This window comes from Nothobranchius furzeri, chromosome 14, assembly GCF_043380555.1.
Source record: "Nothobranchius furzeri strain GRZ-AD chromosome 14, NfurGRZ-RIMD1, whole genome shotgun sequence".
NCBI classification, from domain to species: domain Eukaryota; kingdom Metazoa; phylum Chordata; class Actinopteri; order Cyprinodontiformes; family Nothobranchiidae; genus Nothobranchius; species Nothobranchius furzeri.
The window spans coordinates 21,749,387-21,764,393 of record NC_091754.1 but is presented as its reverse complement, the minus strand read 5'-3'; the positions used below and the strand labels follow the sequence as shown (position 1 = coordinate 21,764,393).

At 39.4% G+C, this 15,007-nt stretch overlaps 1 protein-coding gene across 3 annotated transcripts in view; it reads right to left on the bottom strand.

Moving 5' to 3' along the window:
• Positions 1-14,019, bottom strand: part of osbpl6 (oxysterol binding protein-like 6) — a 38,099-nt gene extending 24,080 nt beyond the window's left edge. For 2 of the 3 annotated variants that reach the window (XM_015966445.3, XM_015966447.3), the window contains exons 1-2: positions 13,871-14,019; positions 2,093-2,308 (exon numbers count right to left, since the gene is read on the bottom strand). In XM_015966445.3, coding sequence (XP_015821931.1) covers positions 2,093-2,239 — 147 coding nt within the window. In that variant the 5' untranslated portion in view covers positions 2,240-2,308; positions 13,871-14,019. Of the gene's footprint in view, positions 1-2,092; positions 2,309-13,865 lie in introns of all 3 variants that reach the window. The other variant, XM_015966446.3, reaches the window with a different exon arrangement.
• Positions 14,020-15,007: the final 988 nt, after the last annotated feature.

The window sequence follows — 15,007 nt, the reverse complement described above, 5'->3', positions numbered from 1 at the left end:
AGAGTTGATGAACTGTTCACGGACAAGCACGTCTCTAAAATATAAATATATGAGAACACAGCATGACATGAGAATAATACTCGTAAAACAACGTGTTTTAGCTCTGTTTGTCGGCTACAGAAGCACATTTATAAACAGAAACGTGAAGTTGCCATCTTAGACAAACAGAGCAACAAAATTTTTGTGTGTAATGCTTGTCAGCCACTAGATGGTGCCATCGGATAAGACAAATACTCCGGAAAGAAGCTTAAATCTATTTATTGTTTTATATTTGAAACATAACAGTTTCTATTAGAATAACCAGCTCATAAGCTTGTAATGTTGGGAAAAAGCTGTTTTCTCAATAGACCAATAAGATAAATAAATATTCCTTAGTCAATATACTGGGTTGATGCATCCAAAATATTGTAAAATATATGATTTCTGAAAAATCACTCACTGTTCTGATAATCAGTTATTGTTAACGGAGGAAAAAGTTGGCAACAAATTAGGATTAGGTGGTTCTATTCTCCAGAGATTGATGGATTAATTAAGAAGCAGATCACCAAAAGAAGCTGTAGCCTTACAGAGAAGCTCAGCCCGATTTTCACCTCATCCACCACAGTCATCGCTGTAAGATGATATCTCAGCTGCTCCAAACCACAGACCTGTTGTCTTGAGGATGGCTAGGCTGGAAAGCATGGAGGGTGGTACTTACATGGATAGACCGCTAACAGCCTGAGAGATGGACGGACCTGTGTGAGCTGTGTAAATACACTTGATTTATATCTGACAGCTGCAGCATTATTATTTATTTATTATTTATTTATTTATTTTTAAACCCACAAGCAGTGTGAGTTACTGCAGGTGGTGACTTTGTTCCTGCAGTGGTGTTGAGAATGAACAGGATCTTCAGCAGAGGGAAAAGTGGCATGCGTTGGTTTAAAAACAGGGGTAGGATCCCGTTATGGCATGACAAAAACAGAATACAGCACTCTTTGTTTTTGCAAAAGTCAGTTGTCTGCAGATAACACGTAACGTATAGCTACATGCATGCATAGGGTTAACGATGACACATTTCCAGGCTGGAAAACTTTTACTTGTTTAGACTAAAAGTGATTATTTTTACAATAATTTCATGCAACTTCATCCATACGTTGGAGGAACTCGGGACAAAACACAAAAACGTGTCAATACCTTATACGATTTTTATGAATCCTTAATTAGTTCTGGGTCCACAGAGGTGTGTATAGTTTCATTATTCATGACTGGCAATTTTTCCCCCCGATGCAACAATGTGAGCATCAGTCCTGCAGCAACACTCAAGCCGAAGAATCTGCGCACATAGTCACGCTCACATAACTTAACAAGATTCAAGTTCTGTTCTGTCAGTGGGTCAAGATTGTGTTATTATTGAAAATCAACACAACGCAAATGTCAAAATTTGACCCAACCAGCAACTATTTTATCAGCTCTCAACACAAGATAGCTTTAGTTAGATAATTATGCATAAAAGGCTTAATCTGTGCTTTAATTAGTTTTGTTTGTTTTAGAGCTACCGGCTTGGCTGCTGCCTGGCTCCGTCAATTAGGCTACTACTGAAGAGGTAATTAGGAAAAAGGCACTTGGGAAGCAAAACGTCAATCCTTTTTATTTAAGGCAGCATTAAAGAAGGAAATGGAAAGCGGGCCGTCTACTCTCCTGCAGACGTGGGGTTAGAATCCCTCATAGCCTCACAGAGTGGGCCACGTGTTCAGTGGAGCACCGAGCCTCCGCCTGCTTCTCATGAAAGATTCATCAACCAGCGCCGACGGAAAAGCTATGATGTCAGAGATTCCAGTAGGGGTGTCTCGTTTCTGTTGGGCCACAGTGACACAGCAGCTTGGTGATGGGAATGGGGGGGTGCTTCAGGTGACTGCAGGGTTAGGTCGAAGCACCTGTGAAGTTCTCATTTAGCAATGAGGAAACTCAAGCTGCCCTTTCATTAGCAGCTTTTTATAAAAACAACTATCAGAAGTGGGAAATGGTCCTTGCAGACCAAACGTATCGAGCACCACCTCTCAAGCTGCAGCCCACCCTCTGGATCAGTTCCTCCCACAGCTAGAAGGATTACCTGCCGGCTGTCCCTCTGGGAGGAGGAAGAGGACGAGGCGCTCTTGTGAACCGGCGTGGACGTCTTGATCACAGGCGTGGAGCTCCTCTCCTCTGAACTCATTGTGCGGCCCTGAGGGCCTCGCTGGTATTGCTGATAGTGCGACATAATGGGCACCAGTCGACTCCGTGGACCGCCCTCGGCTGTGGGGCCCCTCACTCACTGCCTGCTGTTCATCTGAAACACAAAAATCAGGAAGTTACACCATCGAACAGCTTTCCTGCATAAAGACAGTCACAAATTAGCACCGGGGCCTCTCTGAGGCTTCCAGAAGGCTTCTTCCTCTATTTCACTATGCTAATCCGAATAACGGACACCGAGCTGAGACACAGCTATTCATTTAAGCATGGGCATTTACGATTCTCCTCATTATTTACTCAGTGTTTACCAGATCAGTGCCACTCACACACACTAGGTCTGAACCACACAGAATAACATTACAAATATAAACAAACCTAGAATTTTACAGCTGATTTTAGCAATTATTTTGTTACTTATATCTTTGGAAAAAAAGGTGTTTGCATTCCTGACAAAAATTCCCAAACTCTTGAGATGTTTGTTGCCCGTGTTGCGTAATCATTGCATTTAGTTGTTTGAATGAAACCAACAGGAATATCTTATAAATTTGAATCCAATTTCCAGGTAGTTTATTTGTTTCTGGATTTCTTGTTGGCGTTGTAATTTTGCTATTTTATTTATACTAAAGCTGTAGCATTAAAATCTAGCCACTCCATTGTAGCCTCAGCAGGTCTACTATTGGCCCGAACAATTTAGCGTCTTGCCAATCACAGCGCTCTACGCTTGTTGGGCGAGCTTGGCACGACAGCTGCGACGGAGAAAGCCAACAAAGATGGTGTCGGCTGCTCATTTGAAACACCTTTGGCATCAACTTTGTACTATTTAGACTTGGGCTTTCCTTGAAGACATGAGCAGTTAGAGGTACTTAAGTCCTTTATTTAAACAAAATATGTATTTGTTTCTTCTTTGACGATGACTCCCCCGTTGACGTGATGAAAATGGGGCATTGTTCATTGCTCCGATTGGTTTTAGCGCTGTCCAAACGCACGCGGAGACAGTTTGAATGGCAACTGCAGACTCCGCCCCACAACTGGCTGGATTCAATAGCTCGTGGCTAGCCTATATATTTACATAAGGCGTGCCAGGCCACTGTGCATTCTGTCATGCTTCACCGTAGAAGGATCAAGCAGGATTAAGTGACTCAGGGAGTTGGTTTAAAGGGTTTTCTGGGAAATTATGATGATTGAATAAAAGGATTTAGGGGTGAAGATTAACAAGATAATTGGAATTTTTAGATAGAAAAAAGAAAATCTAAATGTTTGTGCTCTGTTTGTCTTGCTATCTGTCTCTTGGAGTTATGTGAACAATGTTTTTATTGAATATTATTAATTTAATAAGAGAGAAGAGAACCTTCAGTGAAACATTTATTTATTTTCATTCATTTATACAGTGCTGCACATAATTGTTCGTACGCCTGACAAATTTTGACTTACTTTTATTCAACCAGCAAGTTATTGTTTGATGGGAAATGACACAGGTATCTCCCAAAAGATACTAAGACGATGAACAAGAGACATTATTGTGCCCAAGAGTTTTCTCAGCCCTTAATTACATTTGAGCAAAAGGTCACGTCCAAGATTATTTATACCTTCAAATTCAATTCAATTCAAAAATACTTTATTAATCCCAGAGGGAAATTGATACCTGTCAGTCTCTGGGAAAATCCCAAGTTCTAAACCATTCCAAATAGTCAGAGCTGTTCTAAAGCATCTTAACTACCCAGATTGATTAGGAACAGCTGTTTTAATCAACTCAACAGGTGAAAAACAGCTGACATGACACTTTTGCTCAAATGTAAATAAAAGCTGAGAAATGTTGTTTGGCACAATAACGCCTCCTGTATCGTTTTAAAAAAATAACTTGCTGGTTGAATGAAAGTAACTTTGTCAAAATTAGTCAGGGGTATGAATAATAAATGTGTGTATATATATATATATATATATATATATATATATATATATATATATATATATATATATATATATATATATATTATATTTATTTATTTATTTTTAATTTTATTTCTCTGAAATTCCTTTTTAACTTTAGGTTTTTAAGAATGTCCGGAGGCACCCCTAGTCAATCTCGTCTTAATTTTGATTCTGTGAGGTTTAGTTTTATCGTCATAAATTAGGATGTTCTGTATCGGCTTTTTATTTGATTTTTTTTACTGATATCAGATGTATCGACACATAACTTTTCCAATATAAACCAATATCAATACATGAGGGGGTCCTCCTCATAAAAAAACAAGAAACTAAATCATTTTAGGTAGGTAGGTAACTAACATCACATGTCTGATGTTAAACATGATCTGTGCAAAATATGATAACTACTTCGATTTAAGACCGGTCCCAAACCAAAATATCTCAAAAACGGAACCTTGGATCTGTCATATTTTGAGCGAGAGGAGGCATAGCTGAAGAGTTTCATGTATAATATACGCATGATATTTAAAAGTTGTGTGGTTAAAAAAAAAACAGATAATTTCCAATATTACATTTTGATGAAAATATTGGACGATAATATCAAATATCCCTATAAAATGTCAAAAAGGGAACTAAAGCAATTTATTTCCTCACATACCCCTAATTTATTATTTTTAATCTTTAATTAGATTGAAAATAAGAAAATGACCACATTAACAAATAAATACAATTATTGCAACCTTTTAAACTCACACTTTCCCCAAAAAACTGTCATAAAGGAAACATTTATGCATCAGCTCAGCTAGCTAGAACGGAGTTAAAGTGATGAAATCACTGCAATTGAACTTGCCTGCTTAAACATTAGCTCAAATAGCAACAGGGAGCGCTCGTGTTTATCGTTAGTCACGACTCATGCTGGCATCCACAACAGCGCCAACAGTACTGCTGTGTAATAATTCAAACGGTATAGTTAATATCATTTATATTTATTAATTATTATATATATTTATTAGAAGATGTTGAAGACACGTTGTGGTAACTAGGGACAAAAGAGGCTTTGACCACATCAGCAGCCTGTGGTTTGAACTGCAGGATGTTTCAGTTGGGCGCTCCCATGTGTCATCCACACAGCAGACCTGCAGCAAGCGCACTCACATGCAGTATTCTCACACACTATAATCTATAATTTAGATCCTGTGGGGACGTCATCATCCTGCCCGGCCCTGTCTTAAGCCAACCAGGGTGTAAGCTACTGTAACTCCACACATAGTGGACTCCACTGGCCTACTTTAGGAGTGCCACTCTGCCTGACCTACAGGCAAACATAAAACAGTATAATTATTATTAAAATCCAACACTAAAGCTTGAAAAGGCCTGTAAAGATATGTAGCTTTCAAAAATCCAATGTTTTCCCCTGACTGTGAATGCATCACAGCTAAGTGGTCATTTGTACCAGCATTAACCTTCATGCATAGCTTTGTACTGAGTTAAGACTCATGCTACTGCTCAGTTACATCTAGGCTGTGCTTTTCTATTCAATTCCAGATTGTTTCAGATGCAGCACAACAAATATAAAGATTCAAAAGCTCAAGCAATAACTTGATGTGCACAAAACAAATAAATAATTGATTTTAACTATTTTAACATCCTCTTGGAAATGTAGAATAATAAAAAAATAAATAAATATTGCGTCTTCATGGTGCACCTTCGTGTTTAAAATAGAAAAAAATAAACAATAGAGAAATAAATATTTTTATTTTTTCTAATTTTTATTTCAAAACACCTGGACGAAATAATCTTTTTGTATTTTAATTTTAAAAGGAATGAAATTTTAAATATTTTTACTATAAACATTTATTCAGGATAAATACAACCAAATATCAAAAAGTTAAAATATTAAAGTGACGATGTGTAATTTCCCTGGCGACAAGGGCAGTACGTACATAAACACTGCAAGCAAGCGGTAAGTTTGTGTTCGAGTAACAACCTAAAGATGGCCATTAGGGTAAAAAATCCCTGGGAGTGCAACCTCCAGCTAACTGACAAGCACATCACCCTCCCTTTCATCAGTGGCAACGAGCAAAGAGGTAAACGTGTAAAACAACAACGTTTATGGCAAAAGTTTTATAACCATTTGTTACAAATCAGTAAAAGCATTTTGTCCTCATGGGTTCCCGTAGAAGGAAATATGGAATCTAATACATCGTCGCCCAGAAACTTAGACCAGTTCACATTTATTTTAGACCCGATTTTTATGGTTGTATGTTACGAAGCCGCCAACATTTTCCAACAACTTGGCATCATTTAATTCCTTCTCAACAACAACTCAATAGATATTTCCAGAGATTAACGGTAAAAACTACATATTGTCTCTTTAAGACACGTTTGTTTTGACTGCTGATTTTTTTTTACAACTCGTGGAAACTTTTTAATTGACCCAAACTGGAATCAACTGGTCATATATTTATAAAAATCAGAAAAGGCAAAGAAAAGAACTAACAGTTTCTATTTGGGATGCACCGATACCACTTTTTTCAAAAACCGATACGATACAGATACTTGGATCTGAGTACTCGCCGATACCGATTACTGATACTTCTACCACACAAAAACTGCAATGAATTAGAATACAGGTTTTATTTTCTTCTCTGGTTTCAACTGGAAAAGACTGTGAGGTAGATAAAAAATAAAATATATTAAAAGAAATGATCACAAAAGAAAAATATTAGGTGAACAGAAACAACAAGTTACAGTGAAGCCACGTTCAGTCAACTGCATTGGTATCAGTTAACTTTATTCCAGTATCGGTATCAGTGCATCCCTAATTTCAATTTTTTAAGTAAATTATAAACAAGAGCTCTTCTGAAAACAAACCAAAATATAATGAGGGTAATTATTTTACTCCTCCCTTAGCCTCAAACAGCTGACTGAATCAATTTCATATGTATATTTAAATGTTCTCTTGTTTTGTCGGACAGCTTGGCTTCACCATCCTCATTAGTCATGAGCTTATAATTCTAAATCCAGTCACCATGAATATCATCATCTAAGCCAGGTGTGTCCAAAGTACAGCCCGGGGGCCATTTGCGGCCCTCAAAGGGGATTTGCATGGCCCTCACTTGAATTTTTAGAAAAGTGGACTTAGGTCTCTCCAAGAAACTGCTGATATAAATTCATATATTTAAATCTTTTATGTTTGAATTTTTACTAATATATCTATTTTAGGTATTTTTTGAGCTGAACAAATGAAAAATAGAAAATAATGTTTGTATTCTTAAAAAACGTTTTATCAGCAGACCCTGAGGAGTTTAAAGTTCATGATTTTGGTTTCATCTTGAAAAGTCTGGACATCCCTGATCTAAGCAGAGACAAAGCAGAAGCCTAAATGCCCCTACAACGCAGTTCTGAGTAAATTAAATTATTCGGCCGAACTTTACAGTTTGTTTATTCTGATTAACTTTGTTTATTGATTTTTAACATTTCCCTTTTTCCGTGTGTTGCTGTCACTTCCTGTATTTACAGCTACTTCTCTAACGGATGGTGTTTATTCTGCGAGATGATGGACGAGCACCTTCGTGCTTCAAGAAGCAGTTCCCACGTGGGCCGACATCGAGCCGACGGGAGTAAACAGAGCGGAGGCCTCAATAAAAATGAAACATAAACCCCTTCGTGTGCACTAAATTAGAGGCCTGCATGTTTTCTTTTCTGGGACGTTTAAAGTTTAAACCAGGGATCGTCACTTGTTACAATCAAAGATCCTAAAAGTTCTCCTTTTTCTCCAATTTCTAATGATAATGTGGGAATTGTTAGGAAAAATCAGAAATCTCATTTAGTTTATATGATTACAATTTAGAATTTATGTACAGTATACAAATTTGCAAAAAGAATATGGATATTTTGAAAACCATAGGATGTTTCTATTTTGGGAAAAACTGTGTAAAAATGCAGTTATTTCATGAAAAAAACAGAAAAAGCTGCTTAAACCTGCATTTTCATTGTATCTTTATTTAAAAACATGAGTTAATGTTTTGAGTGTTTTAACCCTCTGGAGGCAGGCTTTGCAGATTTGCAACGTTAAAACCTACCTACCTGGTTACTCCACACATACGTATTTCATAAGCATTTTTTGACTCAGATGTACCCCTGAAGGATTTAGTTGTTCTTCCTTTTATCAAAACTTATTTTGAGCAGGAGAGGGTTAACCAAAATTGATAAGAGCTATTGTGGAAGGTCCAAAAGGCCGTTTGTGGCTCCAGAGCTGCAGACCTCTAGTTTAAAGGTTAAATTTACTCGTATTTTCAATACATTTGCTGTGGTCTCTAATAGGAATGAATGCCTTGTGAGTCGTTCTCTGGGGGGAAAAGCTCCGGTGCATCCGTTGGAGAACACAGAAGTCCGCTGGAGAAGAAAGTAGCTTCAGATGACAGGATCTAGTCTTATTTCCTGATATTTGGACATCTCCTCTCTGACTGGCAAACAACAATGTGACTCTACCACTGACTCTGTTTGCTTTGATGTTGATGTTTTTGCCCCATAAATAACACAAACCTGGAGGAGTTCTGCTATGTGGTGGATATGACAATGCTAACGGTTAGCTTCTACTAGCTGGGACATTCTCTGCAGTTTCCTGGATGTTAAACCAACAGCCTTCCCAGCCGTGAGTCATGGTGGGTGAGTCCATGAACATTAAGTGACGGTGTGACGTAGATCTGTCAGGCTATTCCAAGTCCTAGCGTTTCCAACAATGGAGCTAATTGAAATTTCTTCATACAAATACACTTAGGTTTTAAGGTTTGTCTCTAGATTTTTCCTATTCCCATCTTGGACATTTATTTATGTTATTTAATCTAAAACGACCCCCAATACGTGTAAGGAATGTGTAAAAATAAATTAAATTTCTACATGCACACATTACCAGCCAGGCGTATATTTCTTTATATTGTAGCCTTGCTGTTTGTGCTCGTGCACTTCCTTTTCTTAAACACAATTTATAGATGTAAAAAATAAAATAAAATGTTATTAAGTTAAATTAAAACACTTATTTTCTACTCTATCACCTCGAACCAAACTCATAAAACTACTGCAATTTGTCAAAACAAAAATGTAAACAAAGGTGAAATTATATGCACTTTAATTATAATAATCTTACTGAAGTCCTTTTGCAAAATGAAATTAAATCAAAAGACAGCAGGAAATAAAAAATAATTTCTTTATTTAGCATGATGCCAATAAGATTTTATTATTTCTGTTCAGCCTAAAAATGATCCTCAAACCTGCAACATCCCCTGACCCGGTGGATGCATTTTTCTTTTCATTTTTCTGCTGTTGTCACAAATGAATTAAACAAAATAAGAACGGCGACCAGTAGAAATACTTTAAGTAAAGAAAAATAAAACTTTTGCCTTCTTAGCAACAATCTGCTCAGTTGACAGGCTTATGCTGTTTTATCTGGACAAGATGAAGCTTTCTCTTCCAGAGATCAATAAAGAATCAGGGATGAATGAGTGACAATCGTGTGTTTTTGGACATGGGTCAAACCAGGAGGAGCAGGGAGAGACGAGGAAGAAGGAGCTCTGTAATCCCACCATATCTGCTCTCAGAGGGACGAGCAGTCAGACGCCCACGCTTAGCCAACCACTGAGGGGTCACCAACCCCTCTGCTGCAATGTTACCACCTGCTGAAACAGACGGTAACAGCATCACTCATTACAAACACGTAACACAATAGTGCAACGGCTAGTGTGGCGTAATGGGAGTAGAATGACAGTCATGTTTGTGTTTTCTCCACATCCCAGGAACACAATCTGTCTGTATTGACCACCACTCTAAACTGAAACAACTTTGCTGATCCCGGCTCTCTGTTGCATAATTAAAGTGGGCCAACAAAAGCAGCATCGTGTCCTCATATTATATTACAGGGTTCTAAAGGACAAGCGCTCTCTGAATTTATGACTCGTCAATAATGAAAAATTGACTGATTTGGACCTTTTACCTCTGCGTATGATATCAGTATAAAAGGATGTGGGTCTTGCAGGCAGCTTCTCTCTTAAAAAAAATACAAAACTATGCTAAATTACTATTTTGTTTTGCAAGCATCCTGTCATCTAGGTAGAACTGGGCATTACACAGCAATTCATCTAACGTATAAGTATGTTTGTTGTCAGCTTTTGTTTACCCGATATATGATAATGTCTAACTCTTCATTTCCAATTCCAATTAAAACCATAACCCGTCATAAAAATGAAGAGTAATCATTTTAGATAACTAAGATACATATCTTCAATCACACATACTAAAATGTTATCTGTGCAAAATATGTCAACTACTTAAGTTGAAGTTAGGCTAGTTGTACCAAACAAACAAAAATAACTCAAAAACGTGTCTCAGATGAATCATATTTAGACAAACAGTGAGAAGCGAAGTAGCTGAAGAGTTTCATATGTAATATGTGCGTGTTATGTTAAGAGATCCTATGTAGTGTTGCTTGCTTAAGCACCCCTAGTGTCCATTATTAATTATCTGTGGTCAAAGCAAAAGTGAAACTTATCTCCTCGCTGTGCGTTCGTCTTTTTTTTTACACCTCACTCTAACTGCTGAAAAGTCTCCTCAGCCTTTATAAGTCTCTAGATGACCAGTTTATCACTAAATCAAACAAATCAGCTGTGTTGATGATCTAAAACATGCAGGAAACATGTGGGAAGAATGGTGGCAGCCCAGCACTCTGAAGTTGCAAAAGTGGTATTCCGGCCACAGAGGGCGGTGGGGTCTGAGTGACATTTCATTAACTCTGTAAAGGGTCATTTTAGCACATACTGGCTCAAGAAAATGATTTAAAAATATAAAGTTGTGTCTATAACCCTCCCACTGTCTTTATGGGTGACCCCGCGAGGAAAGCTGACCATTGAGCAGGATCGATGGTTTATCCCTTGAGGTCCACGTGGCAGGGGTGAGGTGGTGCTCACTCCTCACCCCTGCCACATGGACCCAAGGGATAAACCATCAATCCTGCTCAATGGTCAACTTTCCTCGCGGGGTCACACCCGTTAGGACAGTGGGAGGGTTAATAGAGTGAAAATCGATACGATCATTTCTGATATTTGATGTTAATAATATTAGACAACCCCTAATACAAGGTAATGCCACCTGAAGAATGAAGACCCACAGTATTTAGATATTTCACGTTTTGTTGAAAGGCATGCTTAATATGCTGTATTTTGAAATGTTACACAACCTATGTGGTTTGTGTGTTTTGATTGGTGCTCAGCTATCAGGTGATCCAAAATCAGCAAAATTTCCATCATTCGGTGTTTGAATTCTGTATTATCAGACTTCTCAGCTCAAACCCTCCCGATTTTGTGTTGCTGAGTTGACCACAACAATTGATTCATACAATTTTCCCACTCATGAACCACTGACTGACCCCTTGCTCCTTGTGAATCGGGGGTTTTGTCGTACACAAGAACGCCACTCCCATCAGGGTCTGAACTTTTCCGTTTTTGTTAAAAGATATTTGAACTGGCTTTCTTCCTTCTATGTTCAAAGTGAAACGATGCTGATAAAATCTCCCTCACAGCTTATAAAACTCTGTTCACACAGCAGGATTTAGTTGCCCCTTTTTAAAGAGACCACACACGTGGGGATAAAAAAGTATGGGGTGTGCGTCCGTCACCTCACTTTCTGATTGGCTAGAAGTCACATTCAACAAGCAGCGCGTTTGTTTGTTCCCAAAAATCAGACACGTTTGAAAGGCTAGATTTATGATCGGAACGGTCCCGATGTCCTTCCAAGTGAACCAGAGCACTTGTAACTCACCACAAAAGGTACGATTATCTGATAAGTTTACTTTTAGAGCCGTTACAGTAATTGTGCATGAGTTTAAGATTGTCTCTAAATCCGAGACCAAGGTCTTGAGTCGGAAAAGGGTGGGATGCCTTCTCCGGGTCAGGGATGAGGTACCAAGTGGAGGAATTAAAGTAGAACAGGGTCTTGTTCATGAGTGCGGGGTATTGATGGGTTGGTGCTGCGTCTGCAGTGATGCGGGCGTTGTACTGGTTTATTGTGGTGAAGAGAGAGCTGAGTCGGAAGGCAAAGCTCTCAATTTACCGGTCGATCTACGTTCCTACCCTCACTTATGGTCACTAGTTTTGGGTAGTGATCTCAAGAATGAGATCACAGGTACAAGCGACCAAAATTAGTTTTCTCTGCAGGGTGCCTGGGCTCTCCCTTAGAGATAGGGTGAGAAGCTTAGCCATCTGGGAGGGGCTCGCAGTAGATCTGCTGCTCCTCCACATCAAGATGAGCCAAACGGGTCGGGCTTCTAGGTCATCCTCATCATCAAGGCTCCTGCGAAGAGTCGGGTGACATCTCACACTAGTACGTTGAGCCAACCAGGTGAGCCAGTTGTTTCTAGTGCTGGCGGGTTTTGTGCCAGCTGCGAGCCATCGGGTGCGGGGTTTACCTTGTGGTCGTCTCAAGCCTGCCGACCTCTGGTCAAACTGCAGAATGGCTCTGGTCGGATGGTCAAAAGTGGGCCAAAAAATTATGTTGCCTGAGGGGGCCATGATGGTAAATAAATGGGAACCACTGCTCTGCATAAAAAACTTGCTGGAGAGACTCATCCATAAAAATCCAATTGGAGTCCACACAAAATCACTCCGAGGGCCACAGTTGGCCCCCGGGCTGCACCTTTGACATGCACGCCTGCTTTAGACTGATCTTTCATTTGAATGTTTTTATTTCTGGAATTACTAATAAAAGAAATCTAATAAAAGGCATCCTGTTAGTTATGTTTTTTTTTAAATAAAGAGCAATTTGCCAAAATCTGTGAACAAGTCAGAGTCGAAAACAACCAGACATTGGTATCGGCCTTCAAAACCAGAATCGGTGCATCACTAAAATAAAAAATCTGATTACTGAGTTTCAGATCTGCTGATCACAGATTAAGCCAATTGTGTGTAATATTGGTCATATGCTGATGACAGACAGGCTTTCATTGGGGTGCATCTCTATTTATATCTAACTTGGTGATTTCATTCATATCTGTTCAAAAGTAAGGACACTTTCAGCTGGATGGTTAGTGTCAACCAGTTTACAACTGATCGAACAGCTGAGCGTCCCTCCCTCCTCTGCCATTCTTTAATTTATGTAGTTTAGGTCCAAATGACTGCAAAGTCACAGACTGACCTTCAGTTTTTAAAGGGTCTGTGAGGTGGTGTGGAGCCAAATGAGTGACAGAAGTTAGTTAACTTTTAAATGAGTTATTATAGCATCCTTATTAGCTGAAGCATTTGGGATTACAGAGCAGGGACGATGATCTAAACTGACTAACACGGGACAGGATGAAAGCAGAATTCCCAGTTACAAAAGGATGGAAATGCCACTGACGCATTACATCATCAAAGTCAGTTTGAGAGTTGGATGCTGGGCTGTTTTTTATTCTGGATATGCTGCATCCGTGTTTTGGATGGATGCTGGGATGATGTTTGGATCAGGGAGTCTTCATCCCTGTGTCGGACAGGCAGCAGCCTGCTAAATCAGCGGATGCTTATGTGGTCATGTCTGACTGGTTCTCGGTGATTCACTCAGGATGCAAATAAAAAACGGATGAGAAGCGAAGATCTCAGTCTAGTGGATGGAGTGTACCGAGCTCTGTAATCTAATCCCGCCTCTTTATAACATATCAGCACAATTAACCATCAGAATGCTTTGAATTAGGAGATCACCGCTACCTTACCACAGATGCGGGGTGATGACCATGTCTCTACAGTTCTTGGCGCAGGAAACAATTGAGGGGGTTTTCCTTGGTTGGGTAGAGATCCCCACCTCCTCAGAGGTGAGCAGCTCCCGTTGAGGTCCGCATGGAATCCAGCTGTTATTATGGGGGACTCTGCTGCTGTGAAAACGGCTAGAACATCGTGAGAAGTCTGAAAAGTGCAGCGTTTGTCTGTTTCCTTGAATGCGGGGATGTGATGCTCGGCTCGGCTCGGCTCAACTGCACCCCGGTCGCTCCTCCCTGCAGCAAGATCGGCTCCGGGCTGGAAGGAAGCACCGGAGTGGATCAGAAAGTGGCGGCGGGGAGAGCAAGGTTGGTTACAAAACCGTGTGGTGGATCTCATCTGATCTCGGATTGGGACGAGCTGGATTCAGCTTGTAGATGGCCATTTAGACCCTGGAATCACATAAAATTAAAACAAGTTTCTACGGATTGGTCTGGCATCCACATTGAAGTGAAGATAAACTGCTGCACCGAAAACGATTATTTAAAAATTTTAAAAAATATAAACTCTTACCAAAGTGGAGATTTGAAAACTCTGTTGTCAGTATTTGCTTGTGGATGTAAATACTCGGTAGTCTGGCAACCCATCCTAAATATGGGAATATATATTTTAGCCATGACCCATAGACAGAGTTCAGACATTGGGCACTTTCTGTCTTTCAAACTGTCTCCACATGCTATTGAACAACAAACAGAAGGACATATTCACCACCACAGGTCACCGGGGCAGTCCGCCATAAGTATTTTGATCTAAATAAAGGACTTAAGGGCCTCTATCTGCTCTTGACTCAAAGAAAACCCCAAATCCAAATAGTCCAAAGTTGGTTCAGTGACAGGACGAAGCATAGTTTTTATGGTGCTCTGTAGGAAATCACAAAACATTGTCAAATACCGTTCTGTGGAGGGATTAGCACCTCATTTTTGGACGTTGGTATCGGAAACTGGATTTTAAAGCAGCATTGAAGCTACTTATTTTCTTTAATTTCCATTCTGATTCACCAACAACTCTACCTGTTTTACAAAGGCCAAGTTGTTTGTGACATCTGCCAAAATAATTTCCTACTGAGCAGGGCCAGATTAACACTTTGTTGTACC